Source organism: Vulpes lagopus, chromosome 21 (assembly GCF_018345385.1).
Source record: "Vulpes lagopus strain Blue_001 chromosome 21, ASM1834538v1, whole genome shotgun sequence".
In the NCBI taxonomy this organism is placed as follows: Eukaryota; Metazoa; Chordata; class Mammalia; order Carnivora; family Canidae; genus Vulpes; species Vulpes lagopus.
The window spans coordinates 3635462-3656068 of NC_054844.1; the positions used below are offsets into that span (position 1 = coordinate 3635462).

The window sequence follows — 20607 nt, forward strand, 5'->3', positions numbered from 1 at the left end:
CTTACTCATAGCTATCCCACCCCATCTTAAACTACCTACTTTTTAATTTTAAGATCTTATTTTTTCAATTAAAAAAAAAAAAACTCTACCCCCAACGTGGGGCTTGAACTTATGACCCTGAGATCAAGAGTTGCATGCTCTACCCACTGAGCCAGCCAGGCACCCCTGGACCTCTGACTTACTTTTCAATATTTCTTCATGTCTTTGTTCATTATATTCCTAGGGGTTTTTTCTTTAACGTTTCACTTGAAAAAATCATACTTCTTTTTTAAGCCTCAACTCAGAGCTTGTCTCAGCTCCCCTAAGCAGAATTAGTCACAACTTCTCATAGTAGTGAGCCTATAGTAATTTGTTCTTTGTCCCCAGTACAAGTTTAATTCTTGTCTTATATTCTAATTCGTTGAGGATAGGGTCTATTTTATTCATCTTTTAACTACTACGTAGTATTGAATGTAATTGGATTAAATGTACATGATCAGCATTACTGGACTTCTGGACTATTGCTTTCCATGCTGCTGTATGATATGCATCTCTGACAATTTTAGATATTGTGAAGAACTAAGACGGATGCAGTTTGGTGTAGTGAAAAGAGCATGGGATCTGAGACTCATTCTGAATCAGAATTTCAGCTGTGCAAAAAAAAAAAAAAAAGAATTTCAGCTGTGCCATTCACTATATTAAATGACTTTGGGGAAAATAATTGAGATTTTTGAGTTAAGGTTATCTTATTTGTAAATTGGAAATAAAGGCAATAGCTGCTTTGCTTCTCTTTAGGATTATGGTAAAAACTAAAAATCATGCATATGAAAGTACTCTGTACATTCTAAAATGTTACTTAAATGTTGGTAGCAGTTTGACTTTTCCTCATGCATCTACCCTATTTTTGTGGTTTTTTTTTTAGACCACGGCACAGTGTGGCAAGTTTAGAAAGCATAGTGAATGAAGCCAAGAACATTCCAGCTTTTTTACCCAATGTATTGTCCCTGAAAGAAGCCTTACAAAAGGCTCGAGAATGGACAGCTAAAGTGGAAGCTATTCAGGTAAGGAGCCTCTTGAATTATCCTACCATTTGGATAATGCTGTCTCACAGATGAATTCTTTAAGCTTTTAATTCTTTAGAATAGAATAACAATAAAATAATAACACTTAAAATTCAGTAGTTCTTCCATCTGATTCTCTCATTCAAAATAAATATTACCTGGGCAGCCCTGGTGGCACAGCGGTTTAGCGCCACCTGCAGCCCAGGGCATGATCCTGGAGACCCTGGATCGAGTCCCACATCAGGCTCTCTGCGTGGAGCCTGCTTCTCCCTCTGCCTGTGTCTCTGCCTCTCATTCTCACTCTGTGTCTCTATAAATAAATAAATAAAATCTTTAAATAAATAAATAAATAAATAAATAAATAAATAAATAAATAAATAAATAAATATTACCTATTTAAATGTTACTTGTTTCTGTTGACTCCCTGCTAGGAAAGATGATGGAATTAGCTATTTGTTTAACTAGCAATAGGGAGTTTATTTCCTGCTGTATTCTTTGAATCTTTGCCATGTGCACAAATTACTTTTAAAATAAGAGGCAGAAAAAAGAAAATGAAATTAATATTTGCTGAACACCATAACACTCATGACTGGTACTATTCTAGTTGTTTGGGAGTAGAAATGTGAGGGAAGGGTGTAAAGATAGTACATACCCTGGCCCTCAAAATAGCATATTTTCTAGTTAGAAAGACATGTATTAAATATTAATTTAAAACAATATATAATATTCCCTCTGAATTATAAAAATCCTTGTAGCATTTTCAGTATTAAGGCTATACATACTCTTTATTGTAGAGCTATATCCAAAGAAAAGAAAACCAACTCTCTTGTACTAAACTGCTGTCCCAAGAAAGAACGTATTTTTGGTGTGAAGTTCTAATGACTTTTGTTTTGTATTCAGTTGACTTTTTAGAGCTTCTTAGCTTTGCTTTTTCAATGCTATTTTTAAAAGTATCTCTATTTTCCAAACCAAGTATTTCTTGGAGGGGGGGTTGTCAGTGGGGCAATGGGCTAAATGGATGATGGGCATTTAGGAGGACACATGTTGTGATGAGCACTGGGTGTTCTATGTAAATGATGAATCACTAAATTCTATTTCTGAAACCAATTTGTTAAGTAACTTGAATTTATTTATTTATTTATTTATTTTTTAAAAATTTTTATTTATTTATGATAGTCACAGAGAGATAGAGAGAGGCAGAAACACAGGCAGAGGGAGAAGCAGGCTCCACGCACCGGGAGCCCGACGTGGGACTCGATCCCGGGTCTCCAGGATCGCGCCCTGGGCCAAAGGCAGGCGCCAAACCGCTGCGCCACCCAGGGATCCCTAGTAACTTGAATTTAAATAAAATCTTGGAAGAAAAAAAAATTACCTCTGTTTTCATCATCCTCTCTTTCTTTAACCTATTTCAGGAGGTTGATTGTTCTCAAATGTTTGATAACTCTCAGTTGAATGTTTATTTATGACCACAGGACCAAGTCTACAAGTATAGGTGGCTGTCTTGTGTTTCCTCTGTAATTTCGAAGGACGTGTCTGCCACCAAGCCCTCCCTTCAGTGGGGAGACTGACAACTTCTATTGATAGGCAGACTCTTCTTTAAGATACATAGCTTGGGAGCAGGCTAAGTCAAGCCTTAGCCAGAAGGTCTTTTGTAGTCAAACAACTATAGTTGGATACAAGAAGGAGTAGCAGTAAACACAATACTTCTCAACTGTATCTGTATTTGGGCTTTCTTTTCTCTTCCATTTTGCTGTCTATTCTTTAATCCTAGTACCACAGTGATTTAATTATACCATTAGAATATTTCTTAGGGCTAGAACCTTCCCATTGTTTTGAAAAAATTCACTTACATTGGGGCCTCTAGTTGGCGTAGTCAGTGGAGCGTGTGACTCTTAATCTCCGGGTTGTGAGTTCAAGCCCCACATTGGGTGTGGAGACTACTTAAAAAAAAATTCAGTTAAGTTTTTTGCCTATTTATTTTTCCACATGTTTCAGTGTAACTTTCAAAATGAATTCATAGGCAAATGAGTCAGCTAATATAGGAAATAACCTTTTATTGGAATGTCTATTTATAGCATGTAACTATGCCTTTCCTTGATTCAGAGCTTCTGGATAACAATGAATATTAAGGGCATATATACAGTTTCTTATAGGACTGGTTATGTGTTGTCTGCCTGGAGATTTGTCCAGTCTAAGGTATCACTCTGAATTACTATCTGTTGCCTGCCAACCCACTTCAGTTGTTTTTGCCAAATCCCTGGAATAGATTACTAACCCTCTCACATCTTATGATTCATTTAGTTACAGCAGTAATAGTTCTACAAAGAATAATGACATCATTACACGGAAATACTGAACCATTGTGATTAGGCAGATATCTGTTCTCATTTGTATTTATACAACATAAATGGAGGTGGTTATCAGAACTAAAATACTATTTTGTAGTTGTTGGAAAAGTTGGAAGACTTTGAAATAGGCAAAAGAAATTACTGGGTATTCTCTTAAGTGGAGTCCTGGATGTTGTCTGGTGAATCCTCCAGGATGGTCTTATTCTAGGAGTATGTGCCCTAGATTTTCTTTGACCAGGCTATTTTACAACTCTGTCAAATGTTAGAGAGTGATAGTAATACAAATGAATTATGTTCATAGAAAAGCAATTAAATTTATCTGTGATGAAACAGTTGATTTCCCCATGATAGAAAAGTGATTGCCTTGTCCCGCATGATATTAAACATCTGTTTCCATCTATTAGCAAATTTCTTACCTCATTCCTGATTGTATTTATATATATATATATATATTTTTTAAAGATTTATTTATTTATTTTAGAGAGAGTGTGTGAGAGAGTTGCGGGAGAGGCAGAGGAAGAAGGGAAGCAGACTCCCCTCTGAGCAGGGAGCTGGCTCTGGGGCTTGATCTCCTGACTAGGAGATCATGACCTGAGCTGAAACCAAGAGTCAGATGCTCAACCAACTGAGCCAACCAGGTGCCCCATATGTCTGTTCTTTAACTTGTGTTTTGAACTAATTTTTACATCTTAACTGGTTGCCTCACTAATAAAAATCCTTGACAGCATGAATTACAGACTTTTTAAAAAGGGCACTTGAGGTTCTGTTTATCCATTCAAGAGGTACAATTAGGTATAAAGAATAATACTTAATAAAATACTTAACACTAAACTCTGTAAGATCTTCTGGCCAGTATTACTAGACTCTATAAGAAAGTGCAAGTTGTGTGAGAATGCACTTTTGTTTTTCAGAGTGGCAGCAACTATGCTTACTTGGAGCAGCTGGAGAGCTTATCTGCTAAAGGGCGCCCTATCCCTGTGCGTCTGGATGCTTTGCCCCAGGTAGAATCACAAGTAGCAGCAGCAAGGGCTTGGAGAGAACGGACTGGGCGGACCTTTCTTAAGAAGAATTCTAGCCATACCTTATTGCAGGTAAAGAACAGTTGGTAATTTAATACCTGTAGGTAGGAGTTTCATTGATGAGGGTTGTTTTCAGTTCATCTGGTTAGGGTTATAGAAGTGATTCCTATTAAGTGATATCAAATGTTGACTAGAAATCTCAGCCTTAGGCAGGCTTATCTCCAGTTCATCTTGTGCTATGTCCAGAAAAAGTAATCAGCCTAGATCTTATCTCTGTTACTAATGGATTCTGTCCTTGAAATAACTTATTTCTCAGAAGTACAAATTTAAATACCCATTACCCTTGAGTAGTTGAACATCCCAGTAGTTAAAAAGCATAGACTTTGAAGTAAGATACTTTCCTGTTTGAGGACTGGCTCCCTAATTGCTAACCCTTTGTCCTTGGGCAAGTTGTTTCCTTTCCAAGCATTAGTTTGCCTGGTTTGTAAAATACAGATGATACTACCTACTACAGAGGGTCATTGTGACGATTGAGTTAGATGATGTATAGAAAGTACATTAAGAAAGTGCCTAGGACAGGATGAGTGGTTGGTAAATGGTTCCTTTGTATTATTTTCAGTTTTAGGACGTAAAACTAGAGATCAGTGTTTGGTTTTATTTTTGTAGGTGCTGAGTCCCCGGACTGACATTGGTATATATGGGAGTGGTAAAAACAGAAGGAAAAAAGTAAAAGAACTAATAGAAAAAGAAAAAGAAAAGGATTTGGACCTTGAGCCTCTGAGTGATCTGGAGGAAGGATTAGAGGAAACCAGAGATACAGCTATGGTGGTAAGAAATTATGTAATACATCTTGAGTCTGCTTTGTGGTTACAAAATTCCATATATTAGCAGATCCACTGGTTTTATGTTCTTAACTATTTTTATTTTTCTATATTTTTGGCTGTATAGTAAAACAAATATTTTTAAAAATTTATAATCAAAATTTATTAGTCTGCTCTCTCCCCTGAAATTATCTTTTCCATATCCCTCTTCTTTTTTTTTTTTTTTTTTTATTTATGATAGTCACAGAGAGAGAGAGAGAGAGAGAGAGAGAGGCAGAGACACAGGCAGAGGGAGAAGCAGGCTCCATGCACTGGGAGCCCGATGTGGGATTCGATCCCGGGTCTCCAGGATCGCGCCCTGGGCCAAAGACAGGCGCCAAACCGCTGCGCCACCCAGGGATCCCATATCCCTCTTCTTTATTATTGTTTTAGTACATATCTAATATTCCATCAAATTGTCCATAACTTGTTGAGCGCTTTTCTGATACATCGAATATTTTTTTTTTTTAATTTTTATTTATTTATGATAGTCACAGAGAGAGAGAGAGAGAGAGAGGCAGAGACACAGGCAGAGGGAGAAGCAGGCTCCATGCACCAGGAGCCTGACGTGGGATTCGATCCCGGGTCTCCAGGATCGTGCCTTGGGCCAAAGGCAGGCGCTAAACCGCTGCGCCACCCAGGGATCCCTACATCGAATATTTTGATTGTTACTAAGTGTTTGCTATTATTATAAAGTGAACTTCTTTATAAAGCCTTTTCCTTTTTTCAAATTATTTTCCTATATTTGACTCTTAGGAATGTGATTACTGTTAGAATTTAATAGTATTCTTAATACTTAACACTTAATACTGTGTTTTTAAAAGGAATTATATCCATTTAATGATATCAGCTGCTATTTAAAATATCTCCCTTCTCTTAATCTCATTCACAGTATGATGAGTACTCCATAAAATATTTGTAGCTAATTAGAATGTTGGGTGTGTTTGGAGAGGAGGAGGAATATGTGATGATAACCTGGGGATGTAAAGAAAAATAAAAAATGTGTTTGGGCAGTATGTAACAGTAAGGAAATACATACATTAAATCACTTGATATGAATGTTTCTGCCTACAAATGATCCTGGGTTTTTTTTTTTTTTTTTTTTTTTTAAGATTTATTTATTTGAGCGAGAGAGCGTGTGCACGTGCACACATACATGAGCCGGGGGAAGGACAGAGGGAGAGGGGGTAAGCTGACTCCTCACTGAGTGGGGAGCCTGATACAGGGTTCATTCCCATGATCCCAAGACCTCAACCCAAGCTAAAACTAAGAGCCAAATGCTAAACTGACTTAGCCACCCAGGCACCCCTAAATGATCCTGTTTTGATGCTAGTGGAAATGATTTATTAGTGAGCCTGCCTAACAAGTCAGTCCTGCCAGATGAATACAACTGGAAAGTATTTTAAAATTGTTGCAAAGCTACCACAGTTTGTTTACTTAAAGATTTTATTTATTTATTCATGAGGGACACAGAAAGAGAGTCAGAGACATAGGCAGAGGGAGAAGCAGACTCTATGCAGGGAGCCTGATGTGGGACTTGATCCAGGTACTTTAGGATCACGCCCTGAGCTGAAGGCAGATGCTTAACTGCTGATCCACCCAGGCGTCCCACTACCAGAAGTTTAAAAAAGAAAATGGCACTGACAGTGTTCATGTTCATGATAATGAAATTTTGTTTACTTTTATTTCTTTTTTTTGAAATGAGTTACCTAAACCTTGTTATAACTGATCATCAGACTTCATTATTCTACTTATACATGAGTTGGAGAGGCCATTTAGAAAGAAATAAAAATTGATTTGTATAGAAGTCACTCTCAGGGAAGAAATTACAAGGGGAGAGGGAAGTAATATATAGTGGATATTTACTTTGTGCGCGGCACCAAGTTAGACATTTACATGTATTATCTTAATTCTCAAAACAACAAAATGAGGTTGGTTGGTATACTGTTTTTCAGAAAACTGAGATTCAGAAAACTTGTGCCCCAGATCAGCTGTCTATAAGTACAAAAGCCAGGCTTCATGCTCAGGTTGCTTGACTCTCAAGGCATATTATCTTTCTGTTGCAATCTGCAGAGGAGTTCCAACATACTCTACTGATCAACATTGTCAAACATGGTAGCACTTTGCCCATTTCACAGATGAGGAATGTTTGCTCCCAAATTATAGGAAATGATTGACAAATGTTGGGTGGTTGCTTTTTTTTTAGGATAATACTTTGTCACAATGAGGGCACAATGGGGAGATGATCCCTCAGGTCTGAGGATTTGGCATTTTGGAATATTTTGCAGTGACTCCTTTTAATCATTTGTTTTACACAGGTGGCGGTTTTCAAAGAACGGGAACAAAAAGAGATTGAAGCCATGCATTCCCTGAGAGCAGCCAACCTAGCCAAGATGACAATGGTGGACCGCATAGAAGAAGTAAAATTTTGCATTTGCCGCAAGACAGCCAGTGGGTTTATGCTACAGTGTGAGCTCTGCAAAGACTGGTTCCATAACAGCTGTGTTCCCCTTCCTAAATCAGGTTCCCAAAAAAAAGGGTCTAGCTGGCAGGCTAAAGAAGTGAAATTCCTTTGCCCTCTGTGTATGCGGTCTCGAAGGCCAAGATTAGAGACTATTCTGTCGCTCTTGGTATCCCTTCAGAAGTTGCCAGTACGTTTGCCTGAAGGAGAGGCCCTACAGTGTTTGACAGAACGCGCTATGAGTTGGCAGGATAGAGCACGGCAGGCCCTAGCCACAGATGAACTGTCCTCTGCCTTAGCCAAACTATCTGTATTGAGCCAGCGTATGGTGGAGCAGGCAGCTCGAGAGAAAACTGAAAAGATAATCAGTGCAGAACTCCAGAAAGCAGCTGCTAATCCTGACTTACAGGTAAATTTAGGGTTTCTTTCTTTTTTTATTTCATGGGATTATGTGTATAAATAGTAAATTAAATATATCTTAACAGCTGATGAGGAAAACAGCAGTAAGTTGTTAGCAGCTATGTTATTTATAACATCTTTTTATATACACCTGTAGGATTTTCTTCAGGTATATGCCTATATCATTTTAGTGAACTATGAACTGGAAATATTATTGAGGAGGGACCTTGGCATTAAAACCACAAATTTGATCTGTGTTAACCATGGAATTCTGTTGGCCACTTTGAAAGTTCATTACATTTCGGTGGTCTTAAATGCATATTAATCCCATGTTGGAATTGTTTGTTGTTTAGGGACACTTACCTAGTTTCCAGCAGTCTGCTTTTAACCGGGTGGTGAGCAGTGTATCTTCTTCTCCTCGACAAACAATGGACTATGATGATGAAGAAACAGATTCTGATGAAGATATCCGGGAGACATATGGCTATGACATGAAGGTAATTAATGGACAGGCATACCTGATCACTGGCCTTGTTAAAAATAGTGAACACTGGTATTGGAAGCCTGAAAGTAGAAGAGAATACTAGTCCATTTATCTTGGGTTTATGGTAATAGCATTTTTCCAAAACCCCCCAAAATATAGATGAAACATTTTTTTTTAAAGGATGGAATTTTTTTAAAAATCCATATTTTCTTCACCTCGTAACTCCTTATGTCCTAGAGGGCCTAAAAAAATTATGCCTTTAGATTATTGAAAGCTTTCATGGCTTATTTCAGTATTTTGTTTCCTTTGGGCTCTTCAGGTCTGTATAGTTGTATTTTAAGAATCCCATTCTAGCTGTGCTTTGAGTCTTTTGCTCTGATCTCTCTGGATGATGCTGGATATAATGTCCTATTCAGAGATGAGTTATATTTGGGTCCATGGTTCAAATTTGCAGAGTTACAGTTGCAGCTAGAAAAAATTATTTGTCCTCAATGTTATTCCTTTGATAATAACAGTACCCTGGTTTTGGCAAGTTTGTTTTGTATTGGATCCTATTCGCCTTTTATTATTTTGTGTCAGGCCCAAGCCCTTTGTCTTTTTAGCTAGTAATAACATCACGATCTAGGTAGGAGCTCTGCCAGGTTACAGTTAATCCGTTCATCTGTTTTATAATAGTCTTTGAACTGTTTAGAATTTGTGTCTGTAACCAGGGAGTTCATACTCTGATGTGTGGAAAAACGAGAGTGCATTTTTTTCTCCTACTGGTGGTTAACTATCCTTTCTTTGTCATTTTAGTGTGCAAATCAGATAGGTAAGCTCATTCTTAGAGCATGAACGACATCAACATTAAAACTTGCAGGATAGATTAAACCATCTATGATAGATGCTTATAAATTATCTATAGGAAAATATTTTTTCTCAAGATAAAAATGGATCTTGGGAAAGTTTTAATGAGAGAATTTTTAGTTTTATGAATTAAAGACTTGAGCAAAGTTGAAACTTGAATTAGCCAGTTAAGGTAAAGTTCTAAAGGAGCAGCTGAATGGGAATGCAGCCCATGCTACATATAAGTTAACTAATACTAGAATTACTGGTTTACTATAGCTTAGAGACCTTTGATAACTGGGTTCTCTTTCTAGCATACTAACTATCAACCAGTACCCTAGAATTGTTAAACGGGATGGACTTGGTTTGGGAGTGTTTTGAAAACCAATGAAAACAAAACATCACAAGTATTATGGGACTTCAGGGCTAGGGATCAAAACTGTGGTTTGATGTGGTTGTAGAGGGTAGTATTTTTTTAATAAAATTTATATAACAGTGTTAGCTAATGGGCTTTCCTTTGGTAGGGGGGCACTTTATAGTATGAATTAGGAATTCATACTTTTAGCAATGTATTTGACAGCTTGGAAGAGTGGTAGGTGGCAAGACTTAGAGTGATTCAAGGTCACATTCACCTTGATGTAGGTTACAAAAAATTAAATTCCTGCATATTTTTCCATAGAGCAAGCACTTCATAATTAAAATTTTATTTGCTAGTTTAGTTACAGTTTGGTGATTTTTCCCTTTGTATAATGTCCGCTGATTGTGACCATGAATTCATCTTTAAAATTCATCTTTGAGGGCAGCCCCGGTGGCATAGCGGTTTAGTGCTGCCTGCAGCTCAGGGCATGATCCTGGAGACTGGGATCAAGTCCCGCGTCGGGCTCCCTGCATGGAGCCTGCTTCTCCCTCTGCCTGTCTGCCTCTCTCTCTCTCTCTGTCTCTCATGAATAAATAAAATCTTAAAAAAAAAATTAAAAAAAATAAAATTCATCTTTGAATTTAGTATCTTGGCCTGAGGGAAAGACCCCTTACTGGCTTAGGGAGAAGAGTAGGTAATTACATAGAAAAATAAAATCAGTCATTTGATCTTAATTATCATAGCATTTAATTTGTGCTCTGCATTGTTGGATTACTTCATTTGCATGTAATATCTTATAATCACCGCTGAATCACTGAGCAGCAATTCAGGAAAATCATTACTTAGAAAAGTATATGTTTAATGAAGCAAAGTCTATCATGGATCTTTTCTGTGTGTGCCTGGCATAACCTTTCATATACTCATATGATCATTTCCTTAAAAGGAAGATTGTCTTCCCTTTACTGAAACTGTCCATTCGTATCACAGTTTATATTTTGCATATGCACGTATGTGCAGAATTGCACATCAGAAAGGAGGATATATAACAGAAGTAGCTGTTGTCTCCTGGGAAGTTCTTTTTTTTGTAGCCCAGTAATTGCTAATTTAAAAAATGAGAAAAGCGGGATCCCTGGGTGGCACAGCGGTTTGGCGCCTGCCTTTGGCCCAGGGCGCGATCCTGGGACCGGAGATCGAATCCCACGTCGGGCTCCTGGTGCATGGAGCCTGCTTCTCCCTCTGCCTATGTCTCTGCCTCTCTCTCTCTCTCTGTGTGTGACTATCATAAATAAATAAAAATAAAAAAAATAAAAATAAAAATAAAGGCAAGTAAAACCCTTAGATTCTTTTAGGTTTTCTTCTCCACCCTTTTTAATGCATGCGTGGCTTGAACTTTGGTGGAAATAGAGTCAATTTTGTCTTGAGAGTTTAGTCCAGCCTAATACCAGGTAAGATAGAGTGACAGATCTGCATATAAAACACATTTCTCACTGAGAGGACATTCTACCTTTCCTATGTATTTGCTGTTAATGGGACTGAATTATAATTTTCCTCCTTAGGGAGAGTAATTTGTTTAAGCTTTTTGTTGATCAGTTCTTTTACATTCAGCTTATTTCTTTATATTTAAAATGTGTCTCTTGAGGACAGCATATATAATAGGGTCCCTCTGGACTGTAATTCTTCATATATATCTATTTGTAGAATGCTGTTGAATCTTGGTTTTTTGTTTGGTTTTTAAGTAATATTACAATCTCTGTCTTTTAGTTGGGGGTGTTTAGTCCATTTTCACTTAATATATGGTTCTCTTTAAGTTGATCATCTTACTATTTATCTTTTATTAATCCCCTGCTTTTTGTTCCTTTGTTCTTTTTCCTGCTGCCTTTGTGTTAATTCAGAAAAATTTTTAATCTTTCCTTTATTGATTTCTTGCCTTATACCTCTTTTTTGTTTGTGTGTGTGTTTTCAGGAATTGCTCTAGGGTTAACAGTGTGTCTTTAACATACACAAAATCAGTATTGTACATGTTCACTTTGCATACTTCACCTTGGGGAAGTAATTGTTTTACAAATCTTTTTAGCTGGGGCAGCCCTGGTGGCACAGCAGTTTGGCGCCGCCTGCAGCCTGGGTGTGATCCTGGAGACCCAGGATCGAGTCCCACATCGGGCTCCCTGCATGGAGCCTGTTTCTCCCTCTGCCTGTGTCTCTGCCTCTCTCTCTCTCTGTGTCTATGAATAAATAAATAAAATCTTAAAAAACAAACAAACAAACAAATCTTTTTAGCTACCACTACTTTTCATCATTATTTTCTGATCACTGTTCTTTCCGTTTTGGAAGCTTAACAGGAAGTTCCCTGTATATGTAACAATGAAATGAATAGAATCAAAGTCAGAAAAGACAATTCTAGTCCCTGAGAAAAAGTATGTCTGAACTAAAGTGGGAGAGAACTCAAGTACACTCCCATCTCTTGCTTTTTTAGGACTTAAATTCTTGAATAGGGAAGAAGACTATGAACTGCTATTTCTAAATTCTTAGTAAGTGGTACTGTCTTCCATAGTATTCCCTATTTAATTAAGGTTGTCTCATGGTAATAGATCTTCCATCAAGAGGTTGTGTTAGTCATGAAACTCTTGGCTCCTCTCCTAACTCACGCTTCTGTACTCTGCTTAGTGATGCTGGGACTTGGGCTCTACACCAGGGGTAGTAAACCATTTCTGCAAAGTAATGCATATATGTCAATATACATTAATATGTGATAATATATATTAATGATGTATATACATGTGTATATACACACACATATAAAGCTTAGTAAATATTTTAGGCTTTGTAAGCGACATATGGTCTCTATTGCATTTTCTTTTTCTCCCCCACAACTCTTTAAAAATATAGACTATTCTTAGCTCATACTCCGTACAAATAATGAGCTGCCAGCTGGGTTGCAGTATGCCAACCAACTCCTGGTCTACACAGTTGTTTTCTGCCTACTGCCTTCCTTCTGCTAATAGAGGACATTAGAGAATATTAAAAGGCCTGAGTAGTGAGAAAGGACATGAGCTTTCCCGTTTTATTCTCTACTCATCTCATCATCTGAACTGCATGCTTTTTTTTCCCTTTTTCTTTTTTTTTACTCTGGCATTGGGAACTGGGTCCAATTTTTAGTTGTTTTTTCACATCCCTGAAACCAACCATATCACAATCCGCGAGAGAGCAGAACTAACTGGCTAGCACTTCCTTCTCAGAGGTCTGGCTCGCATCTCTGCAGAGCCCTTTTCTGGGCTTGTACATTCTAAAGCCTCACTTCTTCCCAGTTCTTTCTTGGTTTTGGCTCAATGTTTCCATTTTGCCCTTTCAAACCTTTAATATATATCTCACCAGTTCACTTTATTAAATTAGCCTTATTGAAATACCTGTGATTTGTTTTCCTGATTGCACTCTACCATTAAAGTTGTACATGTGAGCTTCTGGAAACTAACGACAGGGGAGAATCATCTGAGAACTAATTAGAGTTGTCAGAAATATATAGTTTGAATATTGTCAGGCTCTTCATTGTAAGAGCAGTTAGTAAACTTCTAGGTTTGAAAACTTTTGGAGAGGATTAAATGATTTGTGTCCTTACAATGTCACATCTAAACTTTTCCCTTCCTAAATCCATTTTTTTAAAAAAGATTTTATTTATTCATGAGAGACACAGAGACACAGAAACATAGGCAGAGGGAGAAGCAGGCTTCCTTTGGGGAGCCTGATACAAGACTCAATCCTAGGACCCCGGGATCAAGCCCTGAGCCAAAGGCATACGCTCAACCACTGAGCCACTTAGTCCCTCCTAAATCCATTTTAAGTGTTAAGGTTCTCTAACTTGTAGGTATAGGAGTTTTTTATGAGTTGTAGACTGTAGAAGGTAGATTATTTAATAGTAATTTTCTTGTAGGTTTATTATCTCTGTGGATTATTTTTAAGGTTTACTCTTTCCCTTTTGGCTTAAAACTGTAGTCATTACTCTCTCTCTCTCTCTTCCCCCCAGTGGGCATTTTATGTCTTACTTAATACTATGCATTTAATTTTAAGGTCATACTTTTAATATATTACAAGCTTTAATCTGAAAGCCTGCATTTAGATCCTTGTCACAGGATAAATGAAGTGGTTCTAATTTTTAATACCCTTCTTTGTTTTTTCTTCAGGACACAGCCAGTGTGAAGTCTTCCAGTAGTTTGGAACCCAATCTTTTTTGTGATGAAGAAATTCCCATCAAGTCTGAAGAGGTGGTCACTCACATGTGGACAGCGCCTTCATTCTGTGCAGAACATGCTTATTCTTCTGCTTCTAAGAGTTGTTCTCAAGGTATTACCCTTTAAAACAGTGTGGAGAAGATAGACCTGAAACCAGTGAGGAAAAAAATGGTATTTATTAAGACTATGAATCCTTTAAAATTTATTTTTATTTTTTAAAAGATTATTTATTTTAAAGAGAGGGAGGGGTAGAGGGAGAGAATCTCAAGCAGACCTTATGCCGAGGGCAGAGCCTGACATGGGGCTTGATATCATGACCTGAGCCAAAATCCAGAGTTGGTTGCTTAACTGACTCAGCCATCCAGGCACCCCAGACTATGAGTCCCTCTTAAATGAACATCCTGGCTATGAAATGCTAGGAAAACCTGAAAATGCAATTTTGATTAGGAATAGCTAAGTCCCTATGTGCATTTCATGTTACTAGGTGGTAACCTGAAAAAACTTAGGTGGAATTATTGCATCCTAATAAGAAGAACTTCAGAGGCCCTCTAGTCCCATCTCTTCATTTTTATAAAATCTCTACGTGTTCATTACCAGTTGTTGAGAAACTACTGCTTTTTAAGAATATTCATTCTGTTCAGGAAAGCTTTGAGTGTTAGAGACTTCTTCCTTTCCTTGGTAGGAAATTGTTCCTGTATGTCCACTTTCCTTTTCCCTAGTGAAAATACATCACACTGCTTTAGGTCACACCTCTGGGAATTAAAGGGTATTTCTCTTTTCATAGGAAAATTCAACATCTTAGGGAATAGCATATTACCATTGGTTTATTAGGAGGGTAGTGACCTCCCATGTGCTTAATCTCTGGTGCCCTCTAAAATGGAGAGAAGAGGGATTAAGAGATTATTTTTCTTTCTCCTACAGCATAAAGAACTAGTAAGGAACCAGTTTTTTACTCTAACCGATTTTTTAGAGTGGGCATTAGAGTTCTAGATCTTTTTGTTTTGTACTTTTTGAAGATTTCATTCTCACTTTCACATGGATGCAGTGAGTTCAAATATCTAAAGTAAGTATTGGGGGCGGGAATTAAGTATTGGAAGAGGAGGGACCATTTCCCTAAATACTTACTCTGGAAACATTACATTTTTTCCATAGTTTTCATTTTTTGTTTTGTCTTATATTTTATTGGAAAGGTTCTAGCACCCCCAGGAAACAACCCCGAAAGAGTCCTTTGGTGCCCCGAAGTTTGGAACCTCCAGTGTTGGAGTTGTCACCTGGAGCTAAAACCCAGCTGGAAGAACTTATGATGGTTGGAGATCTCCTAGAAGTATCTCTGGATGAGACTCAACACATATGGCGGATTTTGCAGGCCACACACCCACCCTCTGAAGACAGATTCCTGCATATCATGGAGGCAAGGATTTAAAGCTTACTAAAACAGTGCTTTTAACATTTTTTAGAAGGCCATGGTTCTTTGGGGTACCACAAGTCCCAGGATGGGGAAGGCTGAGTGGGTGGTACTGTGGCTGTCCTCCTTTTCCATTAAGCCAAATGTAGTTCTGCTTTATGGCCTTCTTTATTGCGATTTTATGTAATAGTTAGGGGGGAAAAACCCAAATGCCATTTCCACTAAAAAGAAAGACGGGGAGGTGCCTGGGTGACTCAGTTAAGTATCTGCCTTTGGTTCAGGTCATGATCTCTCAGGGTCCTGGGATGGAGCCCTTGTGTCAGACTCCCTGCTCAGCTAGGAGTCTGCTTCTCCCTTTCCCTTTGCCACTCCCCCCTGCTCATGCTCGTTCTCTCTCTCTCTCTCTTTTTTTAAGATTTTATTTATTCATGATAGTCACACATAGAGAGAGAGAGAGGCAGAGACATAGGCAGAGGGAGAAGCAGGCTCCATGATGCAGGGAGCCCGAAGTGGGATTTGATCCTGGTTCTCCAGGATCGCACCCTGGGCCAAAGGCAGGTGCTAAACCGCTACGCCACCCAGGGATCCCTCTCTCTCTTTCTTAAATAAATCTATGTGTCTATCTTAATAAAATAAAAATAAAAAGAAATGAGGATACCGAAAACTACCAGTTCTTCTCCTAAGGAAGGACAGACTTCTTAGCCCAGACTCCCACTGTTGAAAACCCAGAAAGAGAAGGCAGAAGAAAATACAGTGGTTTAAAAAAAAAAAACCTTCTCTTCCTCTTCCCAGAAGAAGCAAGGGAAGGATTAAACAGAAGAAGGTTGTGGGGAGAGAGACTCTACATTCATATATTAATACTTACATAGCTGTTTGTAGTTTGGCTTTTTTTTTTGTTTGTGGTTTGTTTTTGTTTTTTTTTTAAGATTTTATTTGTGTGTGAGAGAGACAGAGACATGAGCAGGGGGAGGAGGCAGAGGGAGAGGAGAAGCAGGCTCCCCGCTTAGCAGGGAGCACTATGCAATGCTGGGCTCCATCTCAGGACCCCAGGATCAAGACCTGAGTGGAAGGCAGACACTTAACCGACTGAGCCACCCAGGTGCCCCTAGCATTTTGCAGTTTGTACAATGTTTTCATATCCATGATCTCACTCAATCCTTACCATAATCATGAAGAGGAGACAGGAAAGGATAGACATATTTCTACATATGAAGAAAATTAAGGGGCAGAGAGCTGGAAACTTGCCTAGGTCACATATTTGGTAAAAACAGACCTGGATTCCAACTCTGGCATTTGAGTCCTAGCATTCATTTCTCTCTTACTCTTCCATTATTTATTTCCATACAATAGAATGGTACAATGTCACCAGCACTTGACACAGATACACTTGGCAGATGATAGTTTTTGGTTTGGAATTCAGATCAAAGGTAGCCTGATTTAGATAGTGTTTTTCAAAATATAAAGTGTTTTCTTCACATCCATTGTCTCATCTGATCCTCTTTATTTTACGTGGAAGCAAACACAAAGTATTGAAAGGATAAATACAGAGTTCAGAATGTGATAGACTTAAAACATTTATAATACAGTGTTCTGCTGCGTTCTGCACTTTCATAGGTTCTTGTCAAAGATTTTCCAGTCTCAAATATGACACAAAATTCTCAAGTGGTATTTCTTAAATATTTATGTTTTTCAGTATTTCTTTCTCTATTCCTCATTCTTCCTGTTGTTAGACAAACTATTAAAATTTTTAAATGCTGAGTCATGGGTGACTCAGTTGGTTAAGTGTCTGATTTTCGGTTTTGGCTCAGCTCGTGATCCTCAGGGTTGTGGGATCGAGCCTTGTGTTGGGCTCCACACTTAATGGGAATCTGCTTGAGAGTCTCTTCTCCCTCTGCCACTCCCCCCACTCGTGTCCACACGCATGCTGTCTCTCTGTCAATTTCAATTTAAAATTTCAAATAACGCTGGTGGCATAGCGGTTTAGCGCCTCCTGCAGCGTGGGTGTGATCCTGGAGACCCGGGATTGAGTCCCACATCAGGCTTCCTGCATGGAGCCTGTTTCTCTCTCTGTCTGTGTCTCTGCCTCTCTGTCTGTGTGTCTCTATGAATAAATAAACAAAATCTTAAAAAATAAATAAAATAGAATTTCAAATAAATTTAAAAAAAATCTTTTTTAAAGATTTTATTTTTTATTTATTCATGAGATATCCAGAGAGAGAGACACAGAGACACAGGCAGAGGAGAACCAGGCTCCATGCATGAAGCCCGATGCCCACATTGATCCCAGGACCCCGGGATCATGCCCTAAGCCAAAGGCAGATGCTCAACCGTTGAGCCACCCTGACATTCTCCCCAAAAATAAATTTTTAAAATGTTTATTACATTGGCATATAAAAGAAGTTAGAACAATACTAGAAAATTGAAAAGAAAAATAAGAGATTTTTGTTTTGTTTTGTTTGCTTTGTCATATCAACTGTTTTCTAGCCCTTGCCAAAATCATTGAATGTCTTTTGTAATCAGATCATGGATACAGTTTTGTTTTGCCAACAATTTTAATAACTTCTTAGCCATCAGGAATTTATTGTGAGTTAATAAAGAATTGTAGTAGAGGTAAATGAAGACCAATAAAGTTATTAGATAGTTCAGCGTACATTTATTACTTTTAGCTTTGTGTGTATGTTTTATCTTAGTTAAACATAGGTGCTACCCACTATACTAATATATGCTGACAGTGGTCTTTTTTCTCTAGTAAGTGAAAGTCACATGTTTTATACAGGCTTTATTTTCTACCATTGAGTTGATTTCATTTAATATTATATTTGCTTTCTTACAATGTTTTTAAAATATCTTTAGAACATTTATTGTGGTATAATGTACCCAATATAAAATTTACCATTTTAAGTATACAATTCAGTTGTGTTAATTGCATTTACAGTGTTACACAGCTATTGCTGCTCTCCATTTCCAGAACTTTTAAATCATCCCAAACAGAACCTCTGTACCCAATAAACAATAAGCCCTATTTCCTCCTCCTGTCAGCCCCCAGTAACTTCTACTCTACTTTCTGTCCGTATGAGGTTTGTCTATTCAGTATACTTCCTATAAGAGAATAAAGCTGTTTTTAAATGTCTTGCTTTAAATTTATTTCTATTTTTATCTTATTGAAGGATGACAGCATGGAAGAGAAACCATTAAAAATAAAAGGAAAAGACTCTTCAGAGAAGAAACGGAAACGGAAGCTAGAAAAAGTAGAACAGCTTTTTGGAGAAGGAAAACAGAAGTCCAAGGAGTTAAAGAAAATGGATAAACCTAAAAAGAAGAAATTAAAACTAAGTGCAGAAAAATCAAAGGAGCTGAATAAACTGGCCAAGAAACTGGCAAAAGAAGAAGAGAGAAAGAAAAAGAAGGAGAAGGCTGCTGCAGCCAAAGTTGACCTTGTGAAAGAGACTACTGAGAAGAAGAGAGAGAAGAAGGTGCTGGACATCCCCTCAAAGTACGACTGGTCTGGAGCAGAGGAGTCCGATGACGAAAATGCTGTGTGTGCAGCACAGAACTGCCAGCGGCCCTGCAAGGACAAGGTGAGCTCTAACTGTATACACCCCCATGTGAGAGAGGACAAGGAGCAGCAGTCACGAGACAGAAGCTTGATATAATGAGAATTTGGTTTTGATTCCAGGATTTGGGCTTTCAGCAGAATATGTTTCCTACAGTTTCTATAAACTGTTGTGAATTATAAGGCTCTTAGGTCAGTGTGCTTAATGGAATAAATGTGCTTTAAAAATCATGTACTTTGTGAACATAATGAGAGCAGAGCAGAGAGAAGCTGTGTGAAACCCTGGGTAGCCGTGCATTTCATGTATGGTTGGTGTAGCAGGTTTCAGTGTAGTCTCTTAGTCCTTTTGTCTTCCCTGTAGGGTGACTCAGGGAACTAAGTACCTTGTCCGTTAGTCACAGTGGCCTAGAAACGTTCTGGGCCAGTATTTTAAGAGCTCTGGCAAATCATGTTAAGATTTTTGTCATAAAGACCTAAAACCAAAGGGCTCTATCTTCCCCTTTGGTCTGTGTCTTACTGTGCTGAGGCCTATGTTCACTCTTCTGTGCGGAATAGATTTTTTCAAATACCTTGCAAAAAATAAGATTTTTAAAAAAATCTTTAAAGATACATTTAAAGATACATTTTAAAAAAAATTTCAGCCCTAAATTTTAAGTGTAATAATTACATGATGCCATTCCTTAGGTAACACTGACACTAATGAACTTCTGAGAAAGATGGATGGACTTTATGAAAAATCCCAGTTCATTCAGTGATTGGGGACATTTGTTATGGTTCCCATCAAGATTATTAGTAAATTCATAGTTTTAATTTTATTATGCTCATTGTACCACTTGATATTTAAAACTTTAATACCTCCCCAATTTGATTTTATGAACAGAATAAATATAACTGCATCATTATTCCCTTACTTCCCTCCTCAGTCAAATACTTGTTAGAGCTTGAAGAGGTCACCTTGTCCAGGCTCTTCATTTTACAAATGATGAAACCAGGACTCAGTGAAGATAAATGATGTGACCAAAGTCACAGAGCTAAGTAGTGCAAAGCCAAAAGTAGAACTGTGGTTTCCTGGCTCCCAGACCAGGTTTTCTCCACTAATAACCCCACCCCACCGATAATTAAGATGTAAGTACAAAAATACATTCCAAAACTAAATGACACTTACATTAAAATAATACTTATTAAATATTTCCCACTCATTTTTGGAAAATGAATATATTTTGGTAAGACACAATATCCCGTAGCCTAACCTTCCAAGGACAATACCTACATATTTTAGTGTGTCTCCTTCTGGTCCTTTTTCCAGATAGTTTATTTTATATCATGTCGTACCATCTCTACTTACTTTTGTATCTTTACTGATTACATAAATATGTTTCTATTTTTAAACATTTTAAAGCATTTTAGTAGCTACATTATATATGTGTATTTTTCTTTCATTTGGAATTCTCATCTGAATTTGTTCATTAAAGAGGTTGATGAAAGGTTAACTATTTCTCTTTGGGTACTGAAGTATTGGCAGAAACTTCTCCCTTTGTTTCTCATTTAACTGATTTTATGGCAGTTTCAGGACTGGCAGTAAGAAGTGGTGTTTCTTTTTCAAGCTTTCCTATCATCTTTTCTACAGTGTTT

At 37.7% G+C, this 20607-nt stretch overlaps 1 protein-coding gene across 1 annotated transcript in view; it reads left to right on the forward strand.

Annotated features, from left to right (window-relative positions):
* Nucleotides 1-20607, forward strand: part of KDM5A (lysine demethylase 5A) — a 96467-nt gene that overhangs the window by 64636 nt on the left and 11224 nt on the right. The window contains exons 20-27 of the mRNA XM_041735559.1: nt 902-1040; nt 4300-4479; nt 5074-5235; nt 7586-8137; nt 8481-8624; nt 13970-14129; nt 15208-15428; nt 18590-19000. Coding sequence (XP_041591493.1) covers nt 902-1040; nt 4300-4479; nt 5074-5235; nt 7586-8137; nt 8481-8624; nt 13970-14129; nt 15208-15428; nt 18590-19000 — 1969 coding nt within the window. The remainder of the gene's footprint in view (nt 1-901; nt 1041-4299; nt 4480-5073; nt 5236-7585; nt 8138-8480; nt 8625-13969; nt 14130-15207; nt 15429-18589; nt 19001-20607) is intronic.